The following is a 26,173-nucleotide window of genomic DNA, read 5'->3' as shown; positions in this document are numbered from 1 at the left end:
ACATTAGGAAAAATGAATCATTAATCTAGTTTCTCATCTTTTGGAAAAAACAAAAGAAAAGGGTGCAAAGAAGGAAGGCCTGTGACTTACTCTGAACATTTTGCAAAAGATGTCTTTTGAGATCTATAGTATTTTTTCTCCCTTCCTTCTAAACGGATTCCAGCTACTCAGTACATGAACATAAACAGATGATTGGACATACATGGTCGACTGTAGCTTGGGCCATGTTTAGTTCTAAAAAAAGTCAATTTTTTTACATGCTATCTTCAAACACTCATAATAAATCTTGACCAATTGGAATTAACTGAAAGGGATATAGTCAGTTCTTTTATGAAAAAGTCAAATTTTTAGCAATAAAAAATAAATGAAGAGCATGTGCTTCTCACTACAAATCATTGCACTACAGCTGGCATCTCTGGCATTGAGCAAGTTCCCAAATCTCTCCATACCTCAATTTCTTCTTTAAGATGAGGATTAAAAATTGTATGCCTCTCTTAGTTTTTATTTTTAATTGAAGTATTGCTGATTTACAATGTTGCATTAGTTTCAGGTACATAGCAAAGTGATTCTCATATGTATGTATATGTATATATATACATATGTATATGCGCATATATATAATATTCAAACTCTTTTCCACTATACATAATTATAAGTCTTGAATAGAATACCCTGTGCTATACAGTAGGTCCTTGTTGTTTAGTGTATATCTGCTAATCCCAAATTCTGAATTTACCCTCATCTTTTTTATGAGGATTGAATGTGTTAATACCTGTAAATGCTTTAAAAGTGCTTCTGGCATCACTAGCTGTAATTGTGTTTTCTTCATTCATTCATTCATTCATTCATAGTTTTCTTTCAATACATATTTATTTAATGCCTTTTTATGCCAAGCACAAGTGCAAGGATATAGCAATGAACTGAATTGATGACAGATTAAGTTTATCGTTATTATTTCAAGTCATTATGAGATGTCACATAAACCACTCAGTACATGATGGATATCTGTTGCCTTTCCTATCCCCAGTGGCTTAGCAGAGAACCTAGCGCAAAATAGTAGCTCAAAAAATTTTGAATACATAAGTCATTGCACATAGGATAACAATTTAGAATTACGGTAAGGATTTGGAATTGGGAGATGCAATGTCAAGTCCCACTTTTACTGAAGTTTCTTAATCTAAAAACCAAGAAAGCTATACTGTTAAACCACCAAGATCCCTCCTGACTATGATTCTACAAAGTAACTGAAATGATGCACTGTTTGTTGACTGGTTATAATTCTGTTTTTCTTAAAGGTAATAAACTTAATTTTAGAATAGTTTTAAACCTACAAAAATGATGCAAGAATATTACAGAGAGTTCCCATACATGCTCTATTTCCCTTATTGCTGCATTTCACAGTGCTATGGTACATTTGTCAAAGCTAATGAACCAAAATTGATACATAATAATTAGGTAAAATCCTTAGTTTGGTCAGAATTCCTAAGTTTTTCCCTAGGGTTCTGTTTTGTTTTGCTTTGTTTTGCCCCAGGATCCCAACCTGGTCACCACTTTATATTTAGTCATCTTGTCTACTTAGACTTGTCTGGACTGTGACCATTTTTCAGACTTTTCTTGTTTCAATGACCTTGACATTTTGTTGATCAGGAATTCTGTTGAACTTCATTAAATTTGAGTTTGCTTATGCTTTTCTCATGGTTAGATGGGGCTATGAGTTTTGGGAGGAAGATCATGGAGGTAATTCTCATCACATCCTAGCAAAAGTATATGCTACTAACATGATCAGTGATTCAAAATTTTATTCTAATGAGTGGATACGAATTATATATAACTGGTAATTTAATGTATCATATTGTTCTTGCATGGCTGTTGGGTGAGAATGCTGAACCCTAACCAACAAGACGTAGGTCCTCAGAACTTCATTCCTTTGGAGAAAGAATTTGGCAAAGAGACTGAGGGTAGTGAGGCAAATAGGTATTTATTTAAAGAGGGAAGAGAGAGAAGATAGGTTTGGAGAAAGCACAGGCACAAGCAGGCTTGGGGGAGGGATGGAGAGGGAGCGAGAAAGAGACAGGGAGAAAGAGCAAAGAGCACAGGAGAGCAAGTGCTTTGGAGGTCGTTTGAATCACTTATATGGAAGCAGCCCTTCACAGCTTCCTCTGGCCAATCATCTTGTTTTGTCTGGCTTTGGCCTGACTCAGAGCCCTCTCTGCATCTTTTAGCCAGGATGAATTCTAACACAAGGGTGTCTGAGAAGTTGACAGGGTGTACTATGATCTGGTGCCCCTCCTTTCTCTGACCCCTGAGGAAACTTTCTGTGAGTGCATAGTTCCAGGGGTCTCCTTGACCTCAAGAATGAGAAATAGATGGTCTTTTTTTTTTGTCTTTTGCCTTTTTGAGAGCTGCATTAGCGGCACATGGAGTTTCCCAGGCTGGGGTCGAATCAGAGCTGTTGCTGCGGGCCTACGCCAGAGCCACAGCAATGTGGGATCCAAGCTGTGTCTGCGACCTACACCACTGCTCACGGCAATGCCAGATCCTTAACCCACTAAGTGAGGCCAGGGATCAAACCTGCAACCTCATGGTTCCTAGTAGGATTCGTTTCCGCTGTGCCATGATAGGAACTCATACATGGTCTCTTTTATCCAAGCAGGTTGCAGCTTTTATCTTATTAAAGTTATCTGTCCACAGGTAACAGATTTCTGTTGCTCAGCCTGGGACGCATCTATCTCCTGCTTCAATGTTAAGGAAAATCTCTTTGCTATGTGTAATTTTCTATGCATTGTACTGTCATCCCAGGGTATCCACAGGGCATTTGCTCCAGAAGCCCTGCAGATACCAAAATCTATGGATGCTTAAGTCCCTTATGTAAAATGACAGAGTATTTGCATGTAACCTAAATAATGTCCTCCCATTTACTTCAAATCATCTCTGAATTGCTTATAATACCTAATATAATGTAAATGTTATGTAAAGAGTTGCAAATACAATGTAAATGTTATGTAAATATTTGCCTACACACACAGCAAATTCAAGTTTTTCTTTTTGGAAGTTTCTGGGATTTGTAAAAAAATATTTTCCCTACCCTATTGATTGAATCCAGAGATGCAGAACCCCCAGAAACTAAGGACTGACTGAATAAAATAGGTGATTCTTTTGTGGCATAATCTTGAAATATATTTACCTTACTTTAAAAAAAAAAGTTCCCTCTGTTCAATCTCCTGGGATATATATGTATAACTGAGTCACTTTGCTGCACAGCAGAAATTAGCCCAACATTGTAAATCAGCTATACTTTAATTAAAAAATAAATAGGAGTTCTCACTGTTGCTTGACTAAATAGGTGGCTTCTCTGTAGCACCAGGACACAGGTTCGATATCTGGCCCAGCACAGTGGGTCTGGCATTGCAGCAGCTGTGGTGTAGGTGGCAACTGAGGCTCAGATCTGAACCCTGGCTGTGGAACTCCATATGCCATGGAGCGCCCAAAGAAAAAACAATTATAAATAAATAAATAAATACATAAATTTTTTAAAAAATAAAACTTCTTTAAGAATTTCCCTTTACTACTGATAAATGAAAAGTAAGTGAAAAATTCGAGTCCTGTTATAAATTAATAATAATCTTACCTTTGTGGACTCAAGATCTATATATTAAATTTGAAATAAAAACTTTGTATTTCTTTCAAATTAACCTCAAAGCTGAGAAAATAACAGATCTTTGCTCAGCTCTGTGGTCTAAAGGACGAAACAAAGAGTGCCAGAAGTTAAGCATTTTGATTCTAATTCCCCTAAGCCTGTCTCATGCAAAGGGATTGTTTTATGAAATGTTAATAGTTCACTAAGCCCTGGGCACCGACAATCTGGAGTCTCTAATCTTTGGTGTTCTTGGTATAAATGTACATTGTCCTCTGGGTTTGGGATTGTAGCTTATGTAGCTGTCACAGAGATTGGAGTACCCATGGTTATGTTTATTCTATATTTTTGTTGTGAATTTCACTGTAAATAGAGAAGTTGGCTTAGGATTACTCTGCTACGTATAATGCATATGATCAAGACATAACATAAACATTGTCAATCCAGAGGGACATCGGGTGTTGCTAGGGATGTCCTTACTTAGGGGTAAATGAAATAAATATCCACAGCATCACATTCAAGCTCCACTAAGTTTAACTATATCTATATTTATGGTTGTCACTTCCCATAGAACTGATCATAAAAACATTTTAGTACACTTAAAATCACACTTATAATTACACTTAAAATTTACTACAATTTACAATTTATCACTACGGTCTGTGATCTTACTATGGAGGCTCACAATCATGGCCAAGAGCGTTATTCACAACAAAATTTCCCCCAAATCCCTAGTTTTTTCATACCTTAAAAGACTTTGTCCTGACTCAGCATATACTACTTGTGTGACCTTTGGAAATTTCCTTAACTTCTGAAATGTCTTCATTTGCACAAGTTTGTGTGAAGGTTAAATGAAATTATGTATGTAAAACGCTTAGCAAAGTAACTGGCCTTTTGCTGTTGATTCACAGACACACATGGCTCATGCTTTCGAAGAATAATTTTTGGTTTGCTGGGAGCAACGAATGCCTCTTAGACCATCTCAAGTTGGTCATTATGTTTTATGCCACATCTAGGTTCTCAGAAATATTTTCTGGCTATTACCTAATATTTTAGTATGGGTACCTTAGTAGGCAAGTAAACACTTATCAGGAAATGGGCCTTTCAGTGTTCTGGTTGCAAAATCTAGTGTTAGGGTAATTTTACTTCTTTTTCTCTAGCCATGGGAAAGATTAATCCTAGCACTGTAATTTCTCTTTTATAATATGGTTGGAGGATATTCTCTGTGACCCTGAAGGGGACATACTTTGTGGTCTTACAGCTAAATAAGTGATTAAATTATATGAAGTATCAGGTTAAGGAAAGATCCAGACAAATTGTTTTAGACAACAGCCCTCAACATCCTGTAATGGAAAATAACCTGAAAAAGAATACACACACACACACAGAAACACATAAAACTGAATCGCTTTGCTGTATACCTGAAACATTGTAAATCAACTATACTTCAATAATTTTTAAAAAATTAATTAATTAAAAAATAAGAGCCCATTTCTCTTCTGATTGTAATGTTTTATTTGGGAAATAAGCCATATTTTATTTGGGGGAAAGAAGCCATAACCAACCTCACTCATATTCCCACCTCTCTATCTGAATCAAAGGGGAAAGCCAATTTAAAAGGCATCTGGATAGCATAAACTAACAAGAAGTAAGCCTTTATGAGGACAACACTTAATTGCAGGTAGACTACTGTCCTTAATAGTGAAGGACCACTCCATTTATCATAGACTTTTCAGTGTGTCATTGGATAGTAACCACAGTAGCATATGGAAAGGGAAACAAGTTCAAGACTACTGTAGCTGCAGAGACTGGGAAATTTTTTTTTTTTTTTTTGTCTTTTTAGGGCCATACCCTTGGCATATGGAGGTTCCCAGGCTAGGGATTGAATCAGAGCTTTAGCCACCAGCCTACGCCACGGCCACAGCAACTCCAGATCCCAGCCATGTCTGCAACCTACACCACAGCTCAGGGCAACGCTGGCTCCTTAACCCACTGAGAGAGGCCAGGGATCAAACCTGTGTCCTCGTGGATGCTAGTCTGATACATTTCCACTAAGCCACAAGGGGAACTCCAAGCTTGGGAATGTTTTGAAAGGAGGTTAAGAACTAGCCATCCAAGAGGCAGCAAAAAGTAATATAGGACATAGAGCTCGTTTGCATTTCAAGATCAGATATGGCAAGCATTGCTACCGTCATGTTAACTGGCACATCCGGGATGGGAGCTGTGCATACTCAAGTGAAGTTAGGACTAGGTAATTTCACTTTGGAGGTTGACCTCTCTGGATTTAGAATCAGACTTCAGAGCCAGAAGGGTTGTAGGGTTACAATGCATCAACACTTTCCTGGTCATCAAACTCTTGAAAGCTGTGACATTAACATGCATGGTGTGACCAGTCTGTGAATTCCTTATAAAGAGTGGCTATTGAAGTTTCAATACTTTCATGTCACAAGTTCCCTGAACATAGCCTGGTGCAGGGCTTGCATTTAATAAATATGCCAGATTAGAATTCCTCTTCTTTGTATACGGAGGACTTTTATATTTGTTGAATATACAGCTCTTTGTAAATAAGGCAATGACTTTCTAAATCTCTGATCTGAACAAAGCAATATGTCATCAGGGTTCTTTTTTTTTAATATATATATTTTGCACAAGCATACATAGAAGGATCAGTACCTATTTTACCTATTTTTAATTAAAGAGATGTAGAAGTAAAATAGAAAGACAAGTAGTAAAAATGAAAAACCTTAAAAGCATTTAACCTCCATTTTATTTTTTTAAAGCCACTCTTGTAGAAATATACAAAGCACAATACACTGTAAAGATTATTTTACTAAGGCCAAATGTTAACAAGAGACCTTTGTGAGTATGTTTATATACCCCATGGAAAAATTTTAAAGTTTATTTGTATATATTTTCAAGAATTATCTGGATACTTTTTTTTTTTACTTTTTTAATGTTTTAAAAAATATTTTATTAGGGTATAGTTGACTTACAATGTTGTGTTAGTATGTTTTATATCAATATATGAAATTGCATGTGGTCCTCTATGTACATTTCCTCAGAAGATAATTAATGCATATTTGACAAGCAGCAGTTGCTAGCTGCTCTTATCGTTATCAGCAGAATGTAATATTAGTGATCCATTTCCAAATAGCGAAAGATAAAAACCACTGTTTTTGCCTTTTCTTTTGTGCTATTTTGAATGCAGACACTACCACAGGGACACCAGCAATATCGACTACGACAACTGTGGAAATTCGCAAAAGCAGTGTTATGACAACTGAGATCACCTCTAAAGTGGAGAAAAGCCCCACGACAGCCACTGGCAATAGCTCATGTCCTTCCACGGAGACTGAGGAAGAAAAGGCAAAACGGCTTCTTTACTGTTCGCTATGCAAGGTTGCTGTCAACTCCGCCTCACAGCTGGAGGCTCACAACAGTGGTGAGATGCAGCGATTTCTTTTCTGTCTCAACAGCTCTGCAATTATCTTCCTCTGAATAGATTAGATCTTTGGCAGCAGGGGACAGAGGGGTGGCGGAAAACTGGCAATTATGACATGGAATTCATTAACCATTAAAGAGTAAAAATGACAAGCAGAGTGTCATTGATGTGAGGGCAAGGAAGAGTTTCCAGGCCTCCTGGGCCATGCTGTGTATGTGTTTGTATGAATGTGTGCTTGTGTTTTATTAAACATTAAGAGAGACAGTAAAATATATTTCTAGGATGTACGCTTTGCATTTATATGATTTTTCTCTTACTTCCACACATTTGTTTTAAGTGAAGATTTCTAAAGTTGCGTCAATAATAAAGATGCAAAATTTGGTTGCATAACTCCATGAACTTTGGGTTAAAACCTCCTATTATGGTTCTTATGTCAAACAATGTTATTTGGACCAAATCTATATGAGCTGGACAATTAAACATAAGAAAGTGATTATTGAAGTTGCCTGGTAGCCTAGTATTTAAGGATTCAGAGATGTCTTTGCTGTGGCTTGTTGTCACTGCTGTGGCGGATTCTGGCCCTGGCCTGGGAACTTCTTTTTTTTTTTTTTTTTTTGTCTTTTCTAGGGCCACTCCTATGGCATATGGAGATTCCCAGGCTAGGGGTCCAATCGAAGCTGTAGCTGCTGGCCTACGCCAGGGCCACAGCAACGAGGGATCCAAGCAATGTCTGAGACCTACACCACAGCTCACAGCAACACCAGATCCTTAACCCACTGAGCAAGGTCAGGGATCGAACCCGCAACCTCATGGTTCCTAGTCAGATTCGTTAACCACTGAGCCACGACGGGAACTCCCTGGCCTGGGAACTTCTGTATGTTGTGGGCAGAGCCAAAAAAAAAAAAAAAAAAAGTAAAGGCTTCTTATAGGCAGCCATTGAGGTATGATCTCTACATGTAATATTTTATTTCTTCTTTCTGACAACCTAAAGACATAATTCTTCTGCTTTGAATGAGGCTCAGAGAAGACACATGATCAATGAATTGACATTATGCAAACTCAGGTATCCCTAACTTAAACATTAGACTTTAATATAGCATAACAGAAAATACTGTAAACCACGATGGAATGCCCTTCTGATATATTTTGTTTCCATCTACCTTCTCTTTCTATATACCCTTTGTTTATATCTATATCTACATTTAAAGATGTTATATATCCATATCTAAACCTATCTATCTAGATATATAGAGAATCTATATTTATATCTATATTGATTTAGATAGCTAAAGATTTTATTTGTTTGTTTATTTATGTCCTGCCTGAAATATTAGCTAGCCCTTTGGCCCAAGATCAGCTTTTCTCTAAAAGACTGGGTTCATTGCCAGGACTCTGTCAGCAATTACAATAGGAAAAAAATCATCTGTGAATCATACCCTGAGTTCATAGTGCAGCTGTGTGTTGATGGAGTCATTGACTAATCGTTGTGCTGCACAAGTAATATTCAGGTATTGACTTCAAGACTCTAAGGGCCTAATTGCAGATGGAGAGCTGTTCCTTCTGCATACTTCCTCCTCCTGCATGCAACACAAGTCATAGGCAGGGAGAGCACAGGAGTTCAAGGGCTGGGAAACATAGAAGACCATCTGGTCCCAAGTCAGAATCTATACCATTTAGATTTGCTCACCGTTTACTCTCACAAATACATTCTTTCTGGATGCAAGATAATTGGGAGAGCGTGAACATCATTGGAAGTCCATGTATGTCTCAAGAAGTCTTGATCATTCCCATAATGACAGAGATACCCATTCATTTTGAGGGGGGGGGATCCATTTTGACATATAAACAAACCATACCCTTTGAGGCTGGAGTTAATTTATCAAGAATATTTATGTCCTTCTCACATTCTTCAAATCCCAATTCTTGGGAGTTCCCATTGTGGCTCAGCAGAAACAAACCTGACTAGTACCTGTGAGGATGCAGGTTCGATCCCTGGCCTCGCTTAGTGAGTTAGTAGGGATCTGGTGTTGCCATGAGCTGTGGTGTAGGTCACAGATGTGGCTTAGATCTGGCATGGCTGTGGCTGTGGTACAGGCCAGAAGCTGTAGCTTCCATTCGGTCCCTAGCTTGAGTAACTTCCATATGCCGCACGTGCAGCCCTGAAAAGCAAAAAAAAAAGAAAAAAACTTCTGATTCTATGGTCATCTCTGGTTTGTGTGTCAGAATTGTCCTTGAAGCCTTAAGGTATATACATATATTCATATATTTTATAAAACATACCCATATATTTATATATAAATGCATTCCTATTTATTTAAATATATTTAAATGCAAATTTTCTTATATCCAGGGATTTATATTTATTTATATTTAAATGCAAACATAAGTTTATATATAATATGTATGATATATATTTAATATTATATATATATATTTCTTACACCTAAAGACATATTTATTTAAATGTATTTAAATACAAATATATTTATATATTATGTAACATTATATGTTACATAGCGTATATATGTTTCTTACATCCAGGGATTCTGACTGATTATATATCCAGGGCCTGGGAAGTTTTAGTGTTTAGGAAAAGAAAAAAATAAAAACAAAAAATTCCTGACAAGTGTTTTGCAGGCAGACCTGAGAGCTACTGTAACCATCTCTCCAGGAGTTTAGGAGGTGACCCTAAAATGGTTGTCACCCTTTCTTAAATCTCTTTCTGGGGGTGTCCCCTCCACATCCTCAGCCCAGTCCGGGGACTGAGGCCACTCCCCTTCCCTCCAAGTGCTGCTTGGGGTTCCTTGTCCCTGAGTTTCCTTTCCTACGTCAGAGCTTTTTTCTTGGGGGTCTGATGTGGGGAAACCCATGGGGCCAGTGTACAGACTCCTCTCCTCTCAGGTATAGGAATGGTCCTTGTAGGCATCATCATGGATGACGTGGTGGGCTTTAGTTTAGGTTCCATCAAACGCAGAGTCTGAGACAAGGATTTGAGGGCAAATGGTGTTTAGGGAAAATGAAGAGAACAGGTTAGCAAAGTGGGAGACAGATACAGGGAAGGGAAGGCAGCCAGCACAGGGTACATTACTTGCCTTTACAACATGGGCTACGGGAGCTCACCCACCAAAGCCTATCTAACTCCTGCTCCCACTCTGTTTTACACTTAAAGTGGTCATATAATGTGACAGAACTGAACTAACTAAAATTCTGTGTCTGTATCTTTACAGTCACAGTGCTGTTATTGTTTATTTATGATTGGCTATTAAATTAAAAATGGTATTATTGGGAGCTCCCACTGTGGCACAGTGTGTTAAGAATCCACCTGCAGCGGCTTGGATCACTGTGGAGATGTGGGTTCAATCCTTGGCCAGTCCTTGGGTTAAAGGGTCTGGCAATGCTACAGCTGTGGCATAAATTGCAGCTGCAGCTTTGGTTCAGTCTCTGGCCTGGGAACCTCCATATGCCAAGGGTGTGGCCATTTTTTCAAAAAAAGGTAGTACTACAAGGACATGAATTATTGCCTTTGTGAGTGCAAAGGATTTTTAACCACTATGAAATGACTAATAAAACTAAAGCTTGTAGCTGAGTTAGTATGTTTCTGAGGATAGCTGTATAATAAAGAGTTCTACCAGTTAATTCAATGCAGCAGATGATATGCTGCTTTAATGTGTACTGAATCTAAACAGGAACCACATCAGCCATTTAGAATATAGACCAATGCTTTTTTTTTTTTTTTTTTTAGGGCTGCAGTCGTGGCATATGGAAGTTCCCAGGCTAGGGGTCTAAACGGAGCTGCAGCTACCAGCCTGCTCCACAGCCACAGCAACCACAGATCCAAGCTGCATATACAACCTACACTGCAGCTTGTGGCAATGCCAGATCCTTAACCCACTGAGCAGGGCTAGGGATCAAACCCACATCCTCATGGATCCTAGTCGGGTTTGTTACCACTGAGCCACAGCAGGAACTCCCCCAATGCAGTATTTTTTTTGCAGAGGACTTCTTAACACTGAAACTATTTAGAATTACCAGTGCATGGTGCTAATGGAAAGCAGACTGCCTTTTTATAGTCCATTTAATCATTGTTCTCTATTCTCTTTAATGACCCCCTTGCTACCTGCACCCAGAGCAGTCACAATCACTACCCCACCTTAGTACTCCACTGTCTCCTCCACTTACCCACACCCCATCAATATAAATGTAAAGATGTCTCTGCTTTATTCTAAAAGCCAGATCTTAGGAAACCATTGTTAAGATCGGGCCGTGTTTTTCAGGGAACCAAATATGAATGTCAGCCTTGATCAGAAGCAACCAGGCTGCAGCATGGGGAGATGTGTCCTTTGCATTTAAATTGTAATTCTTAGTGTTTCTCTCTTTTTTCCCTTTAGAAACACATTACAGACATGCAAGAAAGCCTGTAGCGTCTAGTGTAGAGTTATGCACCATGTTCTGCTCATGGGAAGCCAAGTACCTTCAAAACATGTTTTAATCTTGGAAAATGCATTCTTAATTATAAATGTTGGGAATGTAGTTTCCATCAAACACTGTCTTTGTTACAGCACCATGGAATGGACTAGAATGGACTAGAAGTGATCAGACTTAATATGTACCTGAGATCTGCGGAGAACTTTTCTATGTGAACCTGGGCAAGGCAATTATCCTGTTAGGGCTTGTTACTCTCTCTCCCTCTCCCTCTCTCTCCCCTGCTCTCTCTCTCTCACTCTTGCTCTCTCTCTCGTTCTTCAATGTTGTTAAGAGGCCATATGAGGCCACCTCGTGAGGATGAAATATAAATATTATGGCACAATTATTAGTATAACCGTAGCTGCTGCTAGCAGTTGTACTCTTTCATTTGTTTCTCTTTTTATTTTTCATGAATGTGTCACCATTCAAAGATGCAGTTAATTGAATTATGTTCTGTAGCTTTAGGATATAGGATATGAAGAGGGGCTCCCCTGCTTTATCTTTTTTGTTGTTGTTGTTAGAATTTGAAAGGGAAAGTAGTTCTCCCAAGTTTGCTAACGTGATTCACAACACAGTGTAAGAATGCTCAAGACACGTGAAGAGGACATCCCCTTTTAAGAGATCTGAAAACCTCCTATTATTTGTATCTTATGGACACAGCTATTATATGCTATATTTTGTCCTTTTCTTTAAAGAAATTCCCCCTATACATTCTCTTAGCTAATATTTTGCTGAGTTAATTTTGATGTTTTTTTCCATTTAACCGAAAAAAAAAAAACAAATGTTTTAGAGTTAACACCGATTAATAATTTGGGCAGATTTTTCTGGTAATGACGTGAAGTGGTAATATTTGATCATTTTCACTAAGCTCAATCCATCTTTTCTACACAGAGCTTATTCTGTCCCTCACAGTCTTTATATATAGAAAAACGTTATCAAAGGATGAATTTTAAAGTTCTTAGGGATTTCTCTATTTTGCCTAAACCAAAAAAGCAATGCTAAGAAAGAGGAGATTTGGCTCAAATTTATTAAACACATGGAGGTACCAGAACTAATCCTTAAGACAAAGACAGTGCATCTAAGACACTTCAGTAGAGCAGATAATTTTTTTTCCCACAGTCAGGGACATTGAGGCACAAATAAATCAAAACTATACAGCTGATGGCAAACTCTGACTTTCACTGTTCCAGAGCCTGAACTCACAACTCTCTTGACAGATATTTGTTGGTTGGTCTTTATCAATATCTAATACTTCAGCTAATCTTCACTGATCAGCTACCATATGAGCTTCACTGATGAGGCACTGAGAATAGAAGTTTTAGCAAAACCCAGGTGGTCCCTTCAAGAAATTCATGTCTTGGAGTTCCCATCATGGCTCAGGGATAATGAACCTAATTAGTATCCATGAGGATGTGAGTCCAATTCCTGGCCTCACTCAGTGGGTCTCCATTCTGGCTGAGCTGTGGTGTAGGTCACAGACAAGGCTTGGATCCTGAGTTGCCGTGAACTGTGGTGTGGGTTGTGGACGTGGCTCGGATCCCACATTACTGTGACTATGGAAACTGCAGCTCTGATTCAACCCCTAGCCTGAAACTTCCATATGCCACAGGTGTGGCCCTAAAAGACCAAAAAAAAAAAAGAGAGAGAGAGAAGAAGAGGAAGAGGAAGGAAAGAAAGAAAGAGACAGACAGAAAGAGAAAGAAATGCATGTATAGTTTGTGCCTCTGTGTATAGGAACAGAATGTGTAAAGATTTGTTCCATCAAGAGATCCAACATTTTATGTTTCAAGTGAAAAACTCATTTAAGCCAGCCAGCTGTGGTCAACGTTCATGCCCTTATTATTAAGGCCCAAAGATTATCTCCTCTACAACATCTTCTAGTGTAGTAGTAAGACTTGAATTTGATTGAAAATAAAGATAGAGGCTCTTCTATCACAATTCTGCTATGTGCCTTCTTTAAACTTTGCACAAATGATTAAAAAACCAAGGCAGCCCAATACTCCTCTGGGTCATGTAGGGCATACTTGAGGACGAATGCAGTGCTAATGTGATAACCACTAGCCTTAGGTGGCTATTTATTTTTTTTATTTTTTTGTCTTTTTGTCTTTTTAGGGCTGCATGTGGAGGTTCCCAGGCTAGGGGCCTAATCAGAGCTGTAGCTGCTGGCCTACACCACAGCTATAGCAATGCCAGATCCGAGCTGTGTCTGTGACCTACACCACAGCTCACGGCAATGCCAGATCCTTGACCCACTGAGCGAGGCCAGGGATTGAACCCACATTCTCATGGATACTTGTTGGGTTCATTATCCCTGAGCCATGACAGGAACTCCAAGGTGGCTATTTAAATTTAATTACCAATTCAGTTGCAGTTGCATACAGTCACCTCCTATCAGGGGCTCCAGAGCTCTGATGTAAAGGCCACCCTCTTGGTATAGACAGAGAACATTTCCATCACCACAGACTATTCTACAAGATGGTGTCCTGGAAATATAATTCATAAATACTGTATTTTGGGGATTGCAAGATGGGAGATTTGGGATATGTTAGCTAATGAAAGAATTTTAATTCAGGGTTTAGTTATTTCACATTGGGTGACATCTCACTGATGAACAACCAGAATGAGTGGCTTCTGAGTCGTGTCAAGATCCAGTGTAATTTTTTTTTTAATTTTTAAATTATAGTTGATTTTAATTTTTAAATTATAGTTGATTATCCATTTCTGCTATACAGCAAATTTACCCAGTTGTACATCGATATACATTCTTTTTCTCATATTATCTTCTATCATGTTCTATCACAAGGGAGTGGCTATAGTTCCCAGGACCTCATTGCTTATCCCTTCTAAATGTATCTACTAACCCCAAACTCTCAGTCCATTTCCCTCCTTCCCCCCCCCCTCTTGGCAACCACAAATCTGCTCTCCATGTCTGTGAGTTGAATCTGTTTCTGTTCCATAGATAGGTTTAAGGTGCATTTTCTTACTGTGTACTTTGATGTACTACTCTTATTAAGAGTGGTTTTAGAGACCTGTGGTGGCCCAGCGGTTTAAGTATCTGATGTGGTCATTGCTATGGCACAGGTTTGATCCCTGGCCTGGGAACTTCGGCATGGTGCGGGCACAGCCAAAAAGAAGAGTGGTTTCATGCACAAACCAAGTAGAATGTTCTACCTGTACTTATATTAGGTACAAGTGTTTTTCCTACTTGTACCTAATATAAAATCATTGATAGAAGATTTCAGGAAGTTTACATATGAAACTCTCCTTACTGAAGGCATGCAGCTTGAAGGTGAAAGGTGGGTGGGCTGTTGCTTTTCACCTTATGATTTTCTGTGCTCCTTGTATTTTCAACAGAACAAATGTTACCTTCATTTAAAAAATTAAAAACTAGTTAAAAAGTAAACAAAACACTGATTTTATAAATAAGACAATATCATATCTGTTATGAGAGCGTTGAAATTGTCCATTTATTGAATGTTTATTATGTGAAAACCTTTTTGCTAGGCTCTCTTGGGTAACGGATATAAAAGCAATGTGGCATTTTTCCATGCTTTTAAGGACCTTGTCTTTTAAGGAGATGAGGTGTGTGCACACAAAGATTGTTCAGTGCATGTCTAAAGAAGTACAGGAAAGCCTCTGTGTTCCCTGTTGTCTATTGTTATGGATGAAAGAGGCTTTTCAGATGCCTGATAATTCTCTTCACATGCTGGAACCTCAAGGGTTACTGCTGTATTGATTACCCATGTTTATCTCCCCATCAAACCCAGCCAGTACTCTGCCCACTGGTTCTGTGAGTCTTCAGAACTCCTTCCTGAGCTGTCTTTGGATGCCAAGTCCATCCCCACTGGTGCTGGCTTGCTTCTTATCTTGTTCCCACTTCTAGCTCTTCCTCAGAGGCCCTTTCTGAGGCTAAAAGCAAAGTTCTCTTTTCCTAGGTTTTAGACCCTTGTTTTCCTTTTCTCTGCTTTCACCTTAGCAGTTTGAACTTTTGATACATTACCGGTGAATCAACAAAGTATTTTCAGTCAGGGACCTAGCAGAAATAACACAATTTTTTACTCATTTAGGGCATCATTTGGTCACCTGACACCATGGATACTATTCTGGGTGTTTAATGTTTACTGACATGCTAATCAAGTAGACCAAATGAACTAAGATTAACATGGAAAATGCATATTACTTAGGAGGTCAGGGTAAGAAAAGTTAATTTCACATTTAGAGGATTTTAAAAAAAGAATATGGAGGCTTTTGATGCCAGTTTTACAGTTTGGGTATAGGGATTCAAGATAAATTTGTTTCCTTGGGAAATAAAAGTTGCACTATAATTCCATTATACAGAAAGTTATAAATAAACACACCAAAAAAACAAACAAATAAACAAAAAAACCGCCTCTGCACTTTGGTGTTTGTAGGGAGACTGATCACTTTTATTGTCCATGTATCTATAAGCTGAATCATCTGAAATTGTCAATGAGAAGATAACTAAACTATCATTGGCAGTCCCATGGGCTTGCTAAGGGTCTAGTCTAATGCTGTTAAGTATCATAGGCATTCTAGAAATAGAACTTTAAGGTATTAAAATTATTTTATAGAGGGGTGATTTTTGTATACTGTACCAGGATACATTTCTCTATAAAATGAATCCTTCTGAAACTTCCTTTGTAGTGTTTAGACAGTTTATTTGGCAGCTTGAATTGAGATTTAAAAATGGTCACATTTTGTCCCTATACTATCACTTCTAAAAATCTATCCTAAAGAAATAAACTTAGGATAGATTTTTTATAAGATTAATGAGTAGGATGTTCATTAAAAAATAACTATTTGAGAAAAGAAGAAAATAGAAATGTCTAATATTGGATAAGTGGTTATAGATCATTCACTTTTATAAGCCTATGCTCTCATTAAGAATCATGTGCATTTCTAAAAGTATATATAAATCCAAGGAAAGTTCTGTACAAAGTTACTTTAAGTTGTCCAAACTCTTTTAAGGCACATACACAAAGAGAAAATAAAAGGCTAGTACATAATGGCCACCATTAATATTTTTTTAAATAACTGTGTGTGTGTCTTTTATTTTGCCATTTCTTGGGCCGCTCCTGCGGCATATGGAGGTTCCCAGGCTAGGGGTCGAATTGGAGCTGTAGCTGCTGGCCTACGTCAGAGCCACAGCAACATGGGATCTGAGCCGCATCTGCGACCTACACCACAGCTCACGGCAACGCCGGATCCTTAACCCACTGAGCAAGGCCAGGGATCGAACCCTCAACCTCATGGTTCCTAGTCAGATTCGTTAATCACTGAGCCACGACGGGAACTCCTAAATAATTTTTTTGGAGTATAGTTGACTTACAAAGTTGTGTTAGTTTCATCCATTAATATTTTGCATGCCTCTCCTTGGTGAAACTACAGTGTTTTTTTTTTTTTCCATTTAAAAAATAATTCCCAATTTTCCTGATGACCTAAGGAATGATTTATTTAACTTGAAAAGTCATTTGCAGTTTTCTTGCTCATCTACCTTTCCTAATGCTTACCTAACTTAAAAGCCATCTAAAAAAAAGGAAGTTGTAAAGATGCTGGAGAATCGAAAGGAATGCAAGCCTTTTTCATCCTACACCACGTAGTACTTTGATTTTTGCAGATGTAAATCAATAAATATCTTGACCCCAAGCAATCAAAAACAAACAAATAAAAAAGCAAACAAAATCAGTATTTCTAGGAGCATTTTAACTGTGGTGGAGAATGAGTTTCACATTTCAGTAACCATGGAATCTTCAAATGAAGGTCGTTGTCAGTGTCAGCCTTTTAAAAGTGATAGGAAGAAAATAGTCCACTTAGCTTCTTGAAGATTCTGTCCTCTGAGGAAGAAGGAAAAAAGAACAGAAGCAGCTTTGCAATGGCCCTGCTGTGCAATCACAGAGGAAGGCACCAGCCTTGAGAAATGTTTACACAATGTTGAAACCAGAGGTGATCAAACCGGCATCACAAAGACAATGCCTTTGGAAGCATCATGGTTTGTGGTACTCTGCTGGGCAGGAAGAAGCATTACAAGGGGAAAAAAAAGGGAGGGGGGGGTAGGGAGTAAGGGGATTTGAAAGACTCAAGTTAAAATCAGTTTAGAAAAGATTGCATTAATGAAATAGAAAATTAAGGGTACTATGAGAAATTCCTGTGTAACTGGAATTCATCTGGTTCCAAAATCCTTAGTGGATTTCTAGCTAAATCCCCATAGCTCTAGGTACTTAGTTAGAAATTCACTTTCTATCTGCTGGTAACTTCAAGTAGTGTTTGTGTTGTGAGCTAGGTAAGTAACTTTTCTGAGTCTCAATGTTATCTCTAAAACAGGCATGATAATAGCACCTAACTCAATAAGGCACCTGTGAGCAGGTAAATAATTTAGCGCAATATGTACAGTATTTCAAAAATAAGTATGAGTTCTCCTAATAATCACTACTTTTATATTATTAATGCACATTTCATGTTTCAAAAGTGTAAATGCTTTAAAATGAGGAGTACCTCTTTTCTTAATTTTAGCTATACTTAAGGAAATACAGTTACCCTTACAGGCTAGTCAAGGTTTAAGATCTTATAAAACTATCTAATAGCTATTTAATTATGACTGATAATCTGGTAAGATATGCAGGCGGTTATATTTGTACAAAAGTTTTACTGTATTGGATGATGAATAGTAACCCTAGACTTAAAGCTATTAGCTGAAGTTTTTCCACCCAATCTTGGTACAGTTTTCACCCTCTGTGTTTGTTGTGTGTACGCACATATAAGGCACGCATGAGTGGGTATACTTAATTTGCTATCTTTATTACCTTCTGTGGAGAGATTCTCTGAAATTATAATGCTAACGATGCAGTGGTATTCTGAGAGGATGAGTATTTCTCCAATGTTCACATTTCCATTTCTTCTCCCCCTAAGGACAGGACAGAGATGGGTCTTAGCTGGCCAAACGTATTATGAGGAACATTTTATTTTCTAGATCTTTACCTACTGTTGCTAAGCCCCTACTATTGGAGCCCAATCTTTTGAAATTTTTCTCTTCTCTTTAATCACCTGACTCAAGCCTCAGGCAAGCTGCCCACAGCTGACTGTTTTGTCCCCCCAGGCAAGATAAAGTACCTACAAATCATTGAAGAGTTTGAGATAGTTGATTTTCTGATCTGTTCAGGTTGTAACCATCAAACACCAGCTCAAATTATAGAAGGTATTAAGCAGAGTGAGTGAAGAGTCCCTCCAGAAAGTCAGGATGAGAATTCCTCTCCTACTGACTGTTGTTTAGGCATTCCTAAGCCACACTGGCCCCGAGAGCACTTCTCAGTTTGAGTCAAGAGGTTTCATGGAAAAAAGATATTTTGATAAAATCATCCGTTTGATTAGAGAAGGTGTATGGACTCACATACACACATAGTGACACAAATGCTTCTAATTTATATGAAGATGGCATCAGTGAGCGTGGGGCAAAAAGTGTGTATGTACACGTACCTATATATGTGCACATTCATTCAATCATTATGTATAAGTGTGTATATATGCACATTCATTCATTATACATGTATGTATGTATAAATTGCCCTACTTTCATTGATGCCATCTTCATACAAAGTCAAAAGCATTGTGTCACTCTATCACAGGGACATAGGTGAGAATGAACCCCATGCAGCCTTACTGCCACCAGAGCAGGGTGATTCCCTGGCTCCATATTTCTGCCTCTCCAGTCTTCACACAAGACATTGACTTTTTTTCTTTTTCCTTAATATCAACATATTACTATTAGGAACATTTTCACCATTGTGCATAAGAATGTGAGACTCAAAGAGGGGAATCTAAGTTGTAAAAATATGCATGTTTATATCAAACTCAGTAAAGTTATTATTTTGGAAGAGAGAAACACATGACTATAAACCTGTCTCATGTTTTCATTGCCTCTTATTTAAGACACTGGTGATTGGCACAGACCTGGAGTGCTCGCAACATCTTTTCTTCATTGATATTCGGTGGTTCCGGGAGGTTGCCCCAAGAGCCAGAAGTTGAGAATCTCTTTTTATCTATGCTTCCAGAAATGATAACAATCTAGTAAATACAATTACAATTAGGAGAGGAACCCCTAAAACAGGGTTAAAAAAAAAACCAACAACAACAGAATGGGAGAAAGGACATAAATGGTTACAAGATAAAATTTCACATCAAAAACACCTGGCTAAGTGGAAAAAAAGAAACGAATGCTTATCTCCAAGATAAAGGAAGTTGTGCGCAAAATTTTTGAGAGAAAATTGCCCTCATGAACTTCAGTGTTTAAAAAAAGTAAATACTGATAAGTAAAGTTACACTGGTTATATGAGCCAATCCAAAGATGGGACTCGTTTAAGAAAAAGAAGCATTATTTATGGTGTATCTGCTTAGCCAATGAATCTGCCCCTCATATTTTTAGTCATTTGCTTACATTTGAAATTTCATAGCCAATCAGTATGAACTTCACTCTTCTAAATCGGGCTCTTTTTTTTCAGAGTCATTAAGAACTCTACTATTACTTTCCCTCTTTGAACCTAAACCACATAACCAGGAAAGCTTGTTTGTCTTCTGTTTAGAAAGTGGGGATTTAATGAGTGCTACTTCTATAAACACACCATGTTTAAACTGATAACATTTGTTACACCTCACCTCCAAGTACACCTTTAGTGAGTAACTCACCCTTCCTCTTCAGCTATCACTTATGTCTTATTAGCATCAAGAGGAAAAGAAACAAAGTCATACCCATTTAATTTCATCTTAGAACTCTTGTGTTTAGTTCCTGTATTGATGGTGCTTGTCTGTAATGGGGGACATCATAAAAAGATGCGTAAGTAAATAACGTTACATATGATGGTCAGAGCACATAGTTACAGTCTTAATGACTACGTCCTAAGCATATTTCAGCCATAATCCCTTGAAGGACTACGTTCAAACTAAGCATCACATAACTTTGTGTTATCATATCATTTATTGGAGGCCATGACTAGTTAAGATTTTCCTCCTCTTTTTCCTTTTTTTCTTTCTTTCTTTCTTTTTTTTTTCTTTTTTCTCCTAAATATTCCTGACAGGTACTAAGCACAAAACCATGCTAGAAGCCCGGAATGGAAGTGGAACTATCAAAGCCTTCCCCAGGGCAGGTGTGAAAGGCAAAGGACCAGTTAATAAGGGGAATACAGGCCTGCAAAACAAAACGTTTCACTGTGAAATCTGTGATGTGCACGTCAACTCGGAAACACAACTTAAACAGGTAGGTGGTACCAATTCTAGAAGTGAAAACAGATGGGGGACACCCTTACCAGTAGAATGTGTGTTTCCTTTGTTCCTTTTCTTTGCATTTTCCTCTCCCATCCATCCATCCACTCCTCTCTACGGCCATCCATCCATCTATCCATCCACTTAGCTTCTATTCACTGTCCTTGTTTATTTACGCATCTTTTAGTCGCTTGGAATACTAAAATGTAATGGGTTCTAAAATCTTTCAGAAATTGTCTAAAGAGAGTCTGTGCTATCCTTATATTGGAAGAGTAGGAATAAGAGGGGTACTAGATCTTTTCTTTATCAGATTTCCCACTTAAAAGTGTTGATTTTCTCTAAAGTTCAGATCGTGATGTTCCATTTTTACTTGTTTAGAGATTTACATGCTACCACTAATTTCATACCGTGCCATTCATTTATTTATGGTGTGGTAGTGTATTTCTAAATCCTGAAGCCACCTGCTAAAGGGATGACTAATCTTGTTGCATTCACTTTTACTCTGAATAGTCTTCCAAAGAGTTCTACATTGCTAGTTGGAGTCACAGCCCTCACATTATGTTGTGTTTTATATGCAAATGTACATTCTTGCATTGATTTCATGCACCTTCGTTATTTATCTTTAGAATTTAAGGGGCTGACATTTGGCTGTACAAATGTGAGGGTAAATATTAGTATGGAAATAAATTCATGCCTGCCTGGCCATCTTTGTTTATTTGCACATAAAATTCCTTCAGATATTTCTTTCCTTTGTAAATGTCCATAAAGCGAGATCCATGTGGTGATAAGGAGAAAGGCTGGGGAAAAAAGGAGATCCTGCTATTTGTTAAAAATAGACAGAAATGACTAGCCTAAAAGTATCTATCCTCAAGGCATCAGAATCCAAGGACAAAAGTGCATGCTCTTTTATTTTTGTCTTTCTGCAACTTGCATGAAATAATTAACATCCTTGCCCAGGTGAAAACAATATTTATGAGGGGTTTGGGGGATGATTTTTTTTAAAAGCTGTCATTTTTAATTGCTTTTAATAGCACATTAGCAGTAGAAGGCACAAAGACAGAGCTGCTGGGAAGCCCCCCAAACCTAAATACAGTCCTTACAACAAACTGCAGAAGGCAGCACATCCGCTTGGGGTGAGTGTCCTTTTTGCTTCCTAATAGTAGTTTTTCACGTCCTACGGTCTGCTTGCTGAATTTGAGGGCTGGGGCTGGGGGTGGTTTGTCAGCTACTAAGTGAAATAAGTGGAAGATACTTAAGTAAAGACAAACCACTGATTTGAAAATCCACCTCCTCTTCCATCCACAGAATCACTTGGTTTCATGAGTTGTCTGTGTGTTTTATCACCATTAGCAACAGTCCAGTGTCTTATCTTTTTAGTTGGGCCCAGGTTCACAACAGAGCTTGGGAATGGGGGAAAAACAAACTCTTTTGAGGCAGGTAAGTAATCACATGAGATCTGGACTTGAGAGTAATGGATACTGTTAAGACAGGTGGGTGAAAAACAAGTCTTGCATCTTCTTTTTCTTTTTGTTTTGTTTAAAGGGATAAATTTATTAAAGTCTTTTTTTGGCTGTGGAAAGTTCCCTGGTCCGGGATTGAACTGAACCACACCATTGATCTGAGCCACAGCAGTGACAACACCAGCTCTTTAACCAATAGGCCACCAGGGAACTCCTATTAATGTCTTTTTCTAAGTTTTATTGACATATAGTTGATTTACAATGTTGTGATTATTTCTACTGTACAACAAAGCGATACAGTTATACATATATACACACATACAATCTCTAATTCTTTTCCCATAGATAATCACATAATATTGTGTAGAGTTCCCTGTGCTATACAGTAGCTCCCCATTGGTCAATCATTCCATATATCATAGTGTGCATATGCCAATCCCAAACTCTCAATCCATCCCTCCTCCCACCTGTCCACTTTGGTAACTATAAGTTTTTTTCAAAGTCTATGAGTTTGTTTCTGTTCTGCAAATAAGTTCATGTGCATCCTTTTTTAAATTTTTAATTATTTATTTTCTTATTTTAACAATTTTTATTTTTTCTATAATAGTTGGTTTACAGTGTTCCGTCAATTTTCTACTATACAGCAAAGTGACCCAGTCACACACACATATATATACATACTTTTTCTCACCTTATCTTCCATCATGTTCCATCACAAGTGACTAGATATAGTTCCCAGTGCTATACAGCAGGATTTCATTGCTTATCCATTTCAAAGGCAATAGCTTGCATCTATTAACACCAGATCCCCAGTCCATCCCACCCTCTCCCTTTACCCCTTGGCAACCACAAGTCTGTTCTCCAAGTCCATGAGTTTCCTTTCTGTGGAAAGGTTCATTTGTGCCGTGTATTGGATTCCACATATAAGTGATATTATATGATGCTTATCATTCTGACTTAGTCTACTTAGTATGGTCATCTCTAGGTAGCTGCCAATGACATTATTTCATTCTTTTTTTATGGCTGAATAATATCCCATTGTTATATGTACCACATCTTCTTTATCCACTCCTCTGTCGATGGACAGTTAGGTTGTTTCCATGTCTTAGCTACTGTAAATAGGACTGCAGTGAATTGCATGGATCTTTTCAATTTATGGTTTTCTCCAGATAGGTCCATTTCCTTTTTAATATCTTCAAGAGACAAGGCATTGATGTTGTTGATTCCCTTAGCAATTTTGGATTTTGAATATCCCTGGAAAATACTTCCTGAGACATACCCTCTTGCCATTAACCCAAATGTGCCTTCCAGATTAGTAAACATACCGGTACTAATGTCCTGACCTAGAATTTTTTTGCAGGATTTTAGGGGATATCTATAAGCCTCCTGACATCTTAGGTTGATATGTATGAGCATGTGCTTTTTTCCTTCTGGTTGAAATGACCATAACTTAGAGAGACCCAGGGTTCTGCATGGTTTAGTTGTAATAAACCATAACTGTATGTATAAAAATATTAAGATGAAGAACAACTGATTTACAATATTGCTGAATTATGCATTTTAAAATCTGTTTTCTTCAAATAGTTCTTATTAATAACCAGTGCTATTGTGTGCTGCTGACGTGTAAAAATATAGTTAAAGGAAAACTGCAATCATCTATTATGAGACCTCAGAAAGAGTTGACCCAATTAGTAATTTAGTGGCCTCATCTGTTTTTATGCAAATGAAGTCACTTGACTCTTTTGCATAGAATCAATTTTAGCTGCATTGAGAAGCTGTGAATTCTGCACAGAGCTCTGTTTCAACACCTCATCATAACCTTGAACGCTATTTCTGACCCTTGTAGATGCAGCTTTCAACAATCAAGTGAATGGTTCTTAAATAGAGAAGTCAAATTGTGTTAATGTTAGCCTCCAAAACCTCCTGCTTAACTATCACTGTTACTGTTTCCATAAATGGGAACATTCCATCCCTGAGAACAGCCATTTTACTAATGCCGCTAGTCAGAGAATGAACTGGTTTTATAAAAGAGAATTGAGAGTATGTTGCAACCAATGAGAGCAAAACATGTCAAACTTTGGGCAAGGTAAGTTTTTTTTTGCTTCTTTATTGAAAACGGAATTTCATTATTTTTATTTCTCTTGATTGGTACCTCATACCTTGCTATGCTACTCAATTTACACACTTGCATGGTCTAATAGTAGCTGACAACATTAATAAATCTCTCTTTAAAAATATCTATTCCAGATAGTTAACATGTGTGTAAAGAGTGGAGTAAAAAAATCTCCTGTTTTTCCTCAGGATAAATACTTTCCTCAAGAAGTATATCTATTTATCAAGAAAATATATAAAATAGATGGCCAACAAGGACCTACTGTATAGCACAGGGAACCCTACTCAGTGTTTTGTGATAACTTGTAAGAGAAAAGAATCTGGAAAAGAACATATAGATATATATTCAATATGTGTAAATATATATAAAGTATATATTTTTCAAAGTGATTTAATCATATATATATATATAATTGAATCACTTTGTTGCACACCTGAAACTAAGACAACATTGTATATCAGTATACTTCAATTAAATTTTTTTTTCAAATAAAATAAAATAAGGTAGCTGGGTACTTTTCTGGATGATTTTCAACACCCTAGGTCAACCATTTTCCGAGATCTTCCAATCCTTCCAAAGGAAAGATGTTTTACACTTTCCATTATTTTTACTCCCAGCTCATTTTTGTAGTTGTTGACTGCTCTATTTTAAAAGCTGCCCACCCTTTGGGAATCTCAGTGCAGGCTCCAAAATGTCTGTTCTTCCAGTCTCTTTCTTGTCTCTCCCTTGCAGGTAAAATTGGTATTTTCAAAAGAACCTTCCAAGCCATTGGCTCCACGAATTCTACCCAACCCACTGGCAGCTGCAGCGGCTGCTGCAGCCGTGGCTGTGAATTCCCCCTTCAGTCTCAGAACGGCTCCAGCAGCAACGCTGTTCCAGACTTCTGCACTCCCTCCAGCCCTCCTGCGGCCAGCTCCTGGACCCATTCGGACCACCCACACTCCTGTGCTGTTTGCTCCTTACTGAATTCCAAATGGGAGTACTTGTACTGCAATAATTTTTCAAAAAACACAAAACAAAAAAAGAGAACTATGCAGTGTTTATTTATAGTTTAACGTATATCTGAAGAGCCAGGACTTTTGATAGTGAATGGAAGAGATTATTAAAAAATAAAAAAAGGAGGGAAGTTTGGGGGCGGGAGGGAGGGGTGGTATTTTCTCCAAATTAAAGCATTCCTCTTGAACATTGAGTGTTTTAGAAGTGATCTCCAGCATTGACTTGTAGTGGTATCTAGAAATTCTGAAGCCTTTGTGACTGTGCTTTTGGGCACTTGTTTCCCCTTGCATTGTCTTTCCTGCTTTATGAGACAACTATACATTGTCTAAGGGCATTAACTGGTTCCAATGTATATATAATAATTTACTCTGTAGATTAAAGTAATACAAAAAAAAAAGAAAAAACACTAAAAACAAAAGCAACACTGTGAATAGTAGTACCCGTGCTGGTCCTCTTGCTATGACAGCAACTACTGGGTATTTATCCCAACAAAAGTAGATACAGTAGATGTCTTGTAAAACAATAGTGCTGTGTCTCAATCTATGCCACTAGGTTTTCAAGAATTGCAAAAGTTAGAACGAACAACTATTTCATGCCAGTAGCAGTCAAAAAATAAACAACACTGGATGGTGTGGCGACGGTCCCTGGTCCACATTCTACCCTCCTACCCGGCTTGGAGATGACTTTTAAGTTCAGAATAATAGAACAGGGCTAAGTATGGAGGTAGGAGAAATATTAACAAACATGGTTTCTTACAAAGTACTTTCCCCCCACCCTGAAGCAGTGTTGCTAGA

At 37.9% G+C, this 26,173-nt stretch overlaps 1 protein-coding gene across 1 annotated transcript in view; it reads left to right on the top strand.

Moving 5' to 3' along the window:
• The window catches only part of ZNF385D (zinc finger protein 385D), a 330,406-nt gene extending 305,012 nt beyond the window's left edge, over positions 1-25,394 (top strand). Inside the window, exons 5-8 of the mRNA XM_047769116.1 lie at positions 6,843-7,076; positions 20,627-20,805; positions 21,842-21,943; positions 25,116-25,394. Coding sequence (XP_047625072.1) covers positions 6,843-7,076; positions 20,627-20,805; positions 21,842-21,943; positions 25,116-25,349 — 749 coding nt within the window. The 3' untranslated portion in view covers positions 25,350-25,394. The remainder of the gene's footprint in view (positions 1-6,842; positions 7,077-20,626; positions 20,806-21,841; positions 21,944-25,115) is intronic.
• Positions 25,395-26,173: the final 779 nt, after the last annotated feature.

Source organism: Phacochoerus africanus, chromosome 1 (genome assembly GCF_016906955.1).
Source record: "Phacochoerus africanus isolate WHEZ1 chromosome 1, ROS_Pafr_v1, whole genome shotgun sequence".
Lineage (NCBI taxonomy): Eukaryota > Metazoa > Chordata > Mammalia > Artiodactyla > Suidae > Phacochoerus > Phacochoerus africanus.
This window is presented reverse-complemented; position numbering and strand designations above follow the sequence as displayed.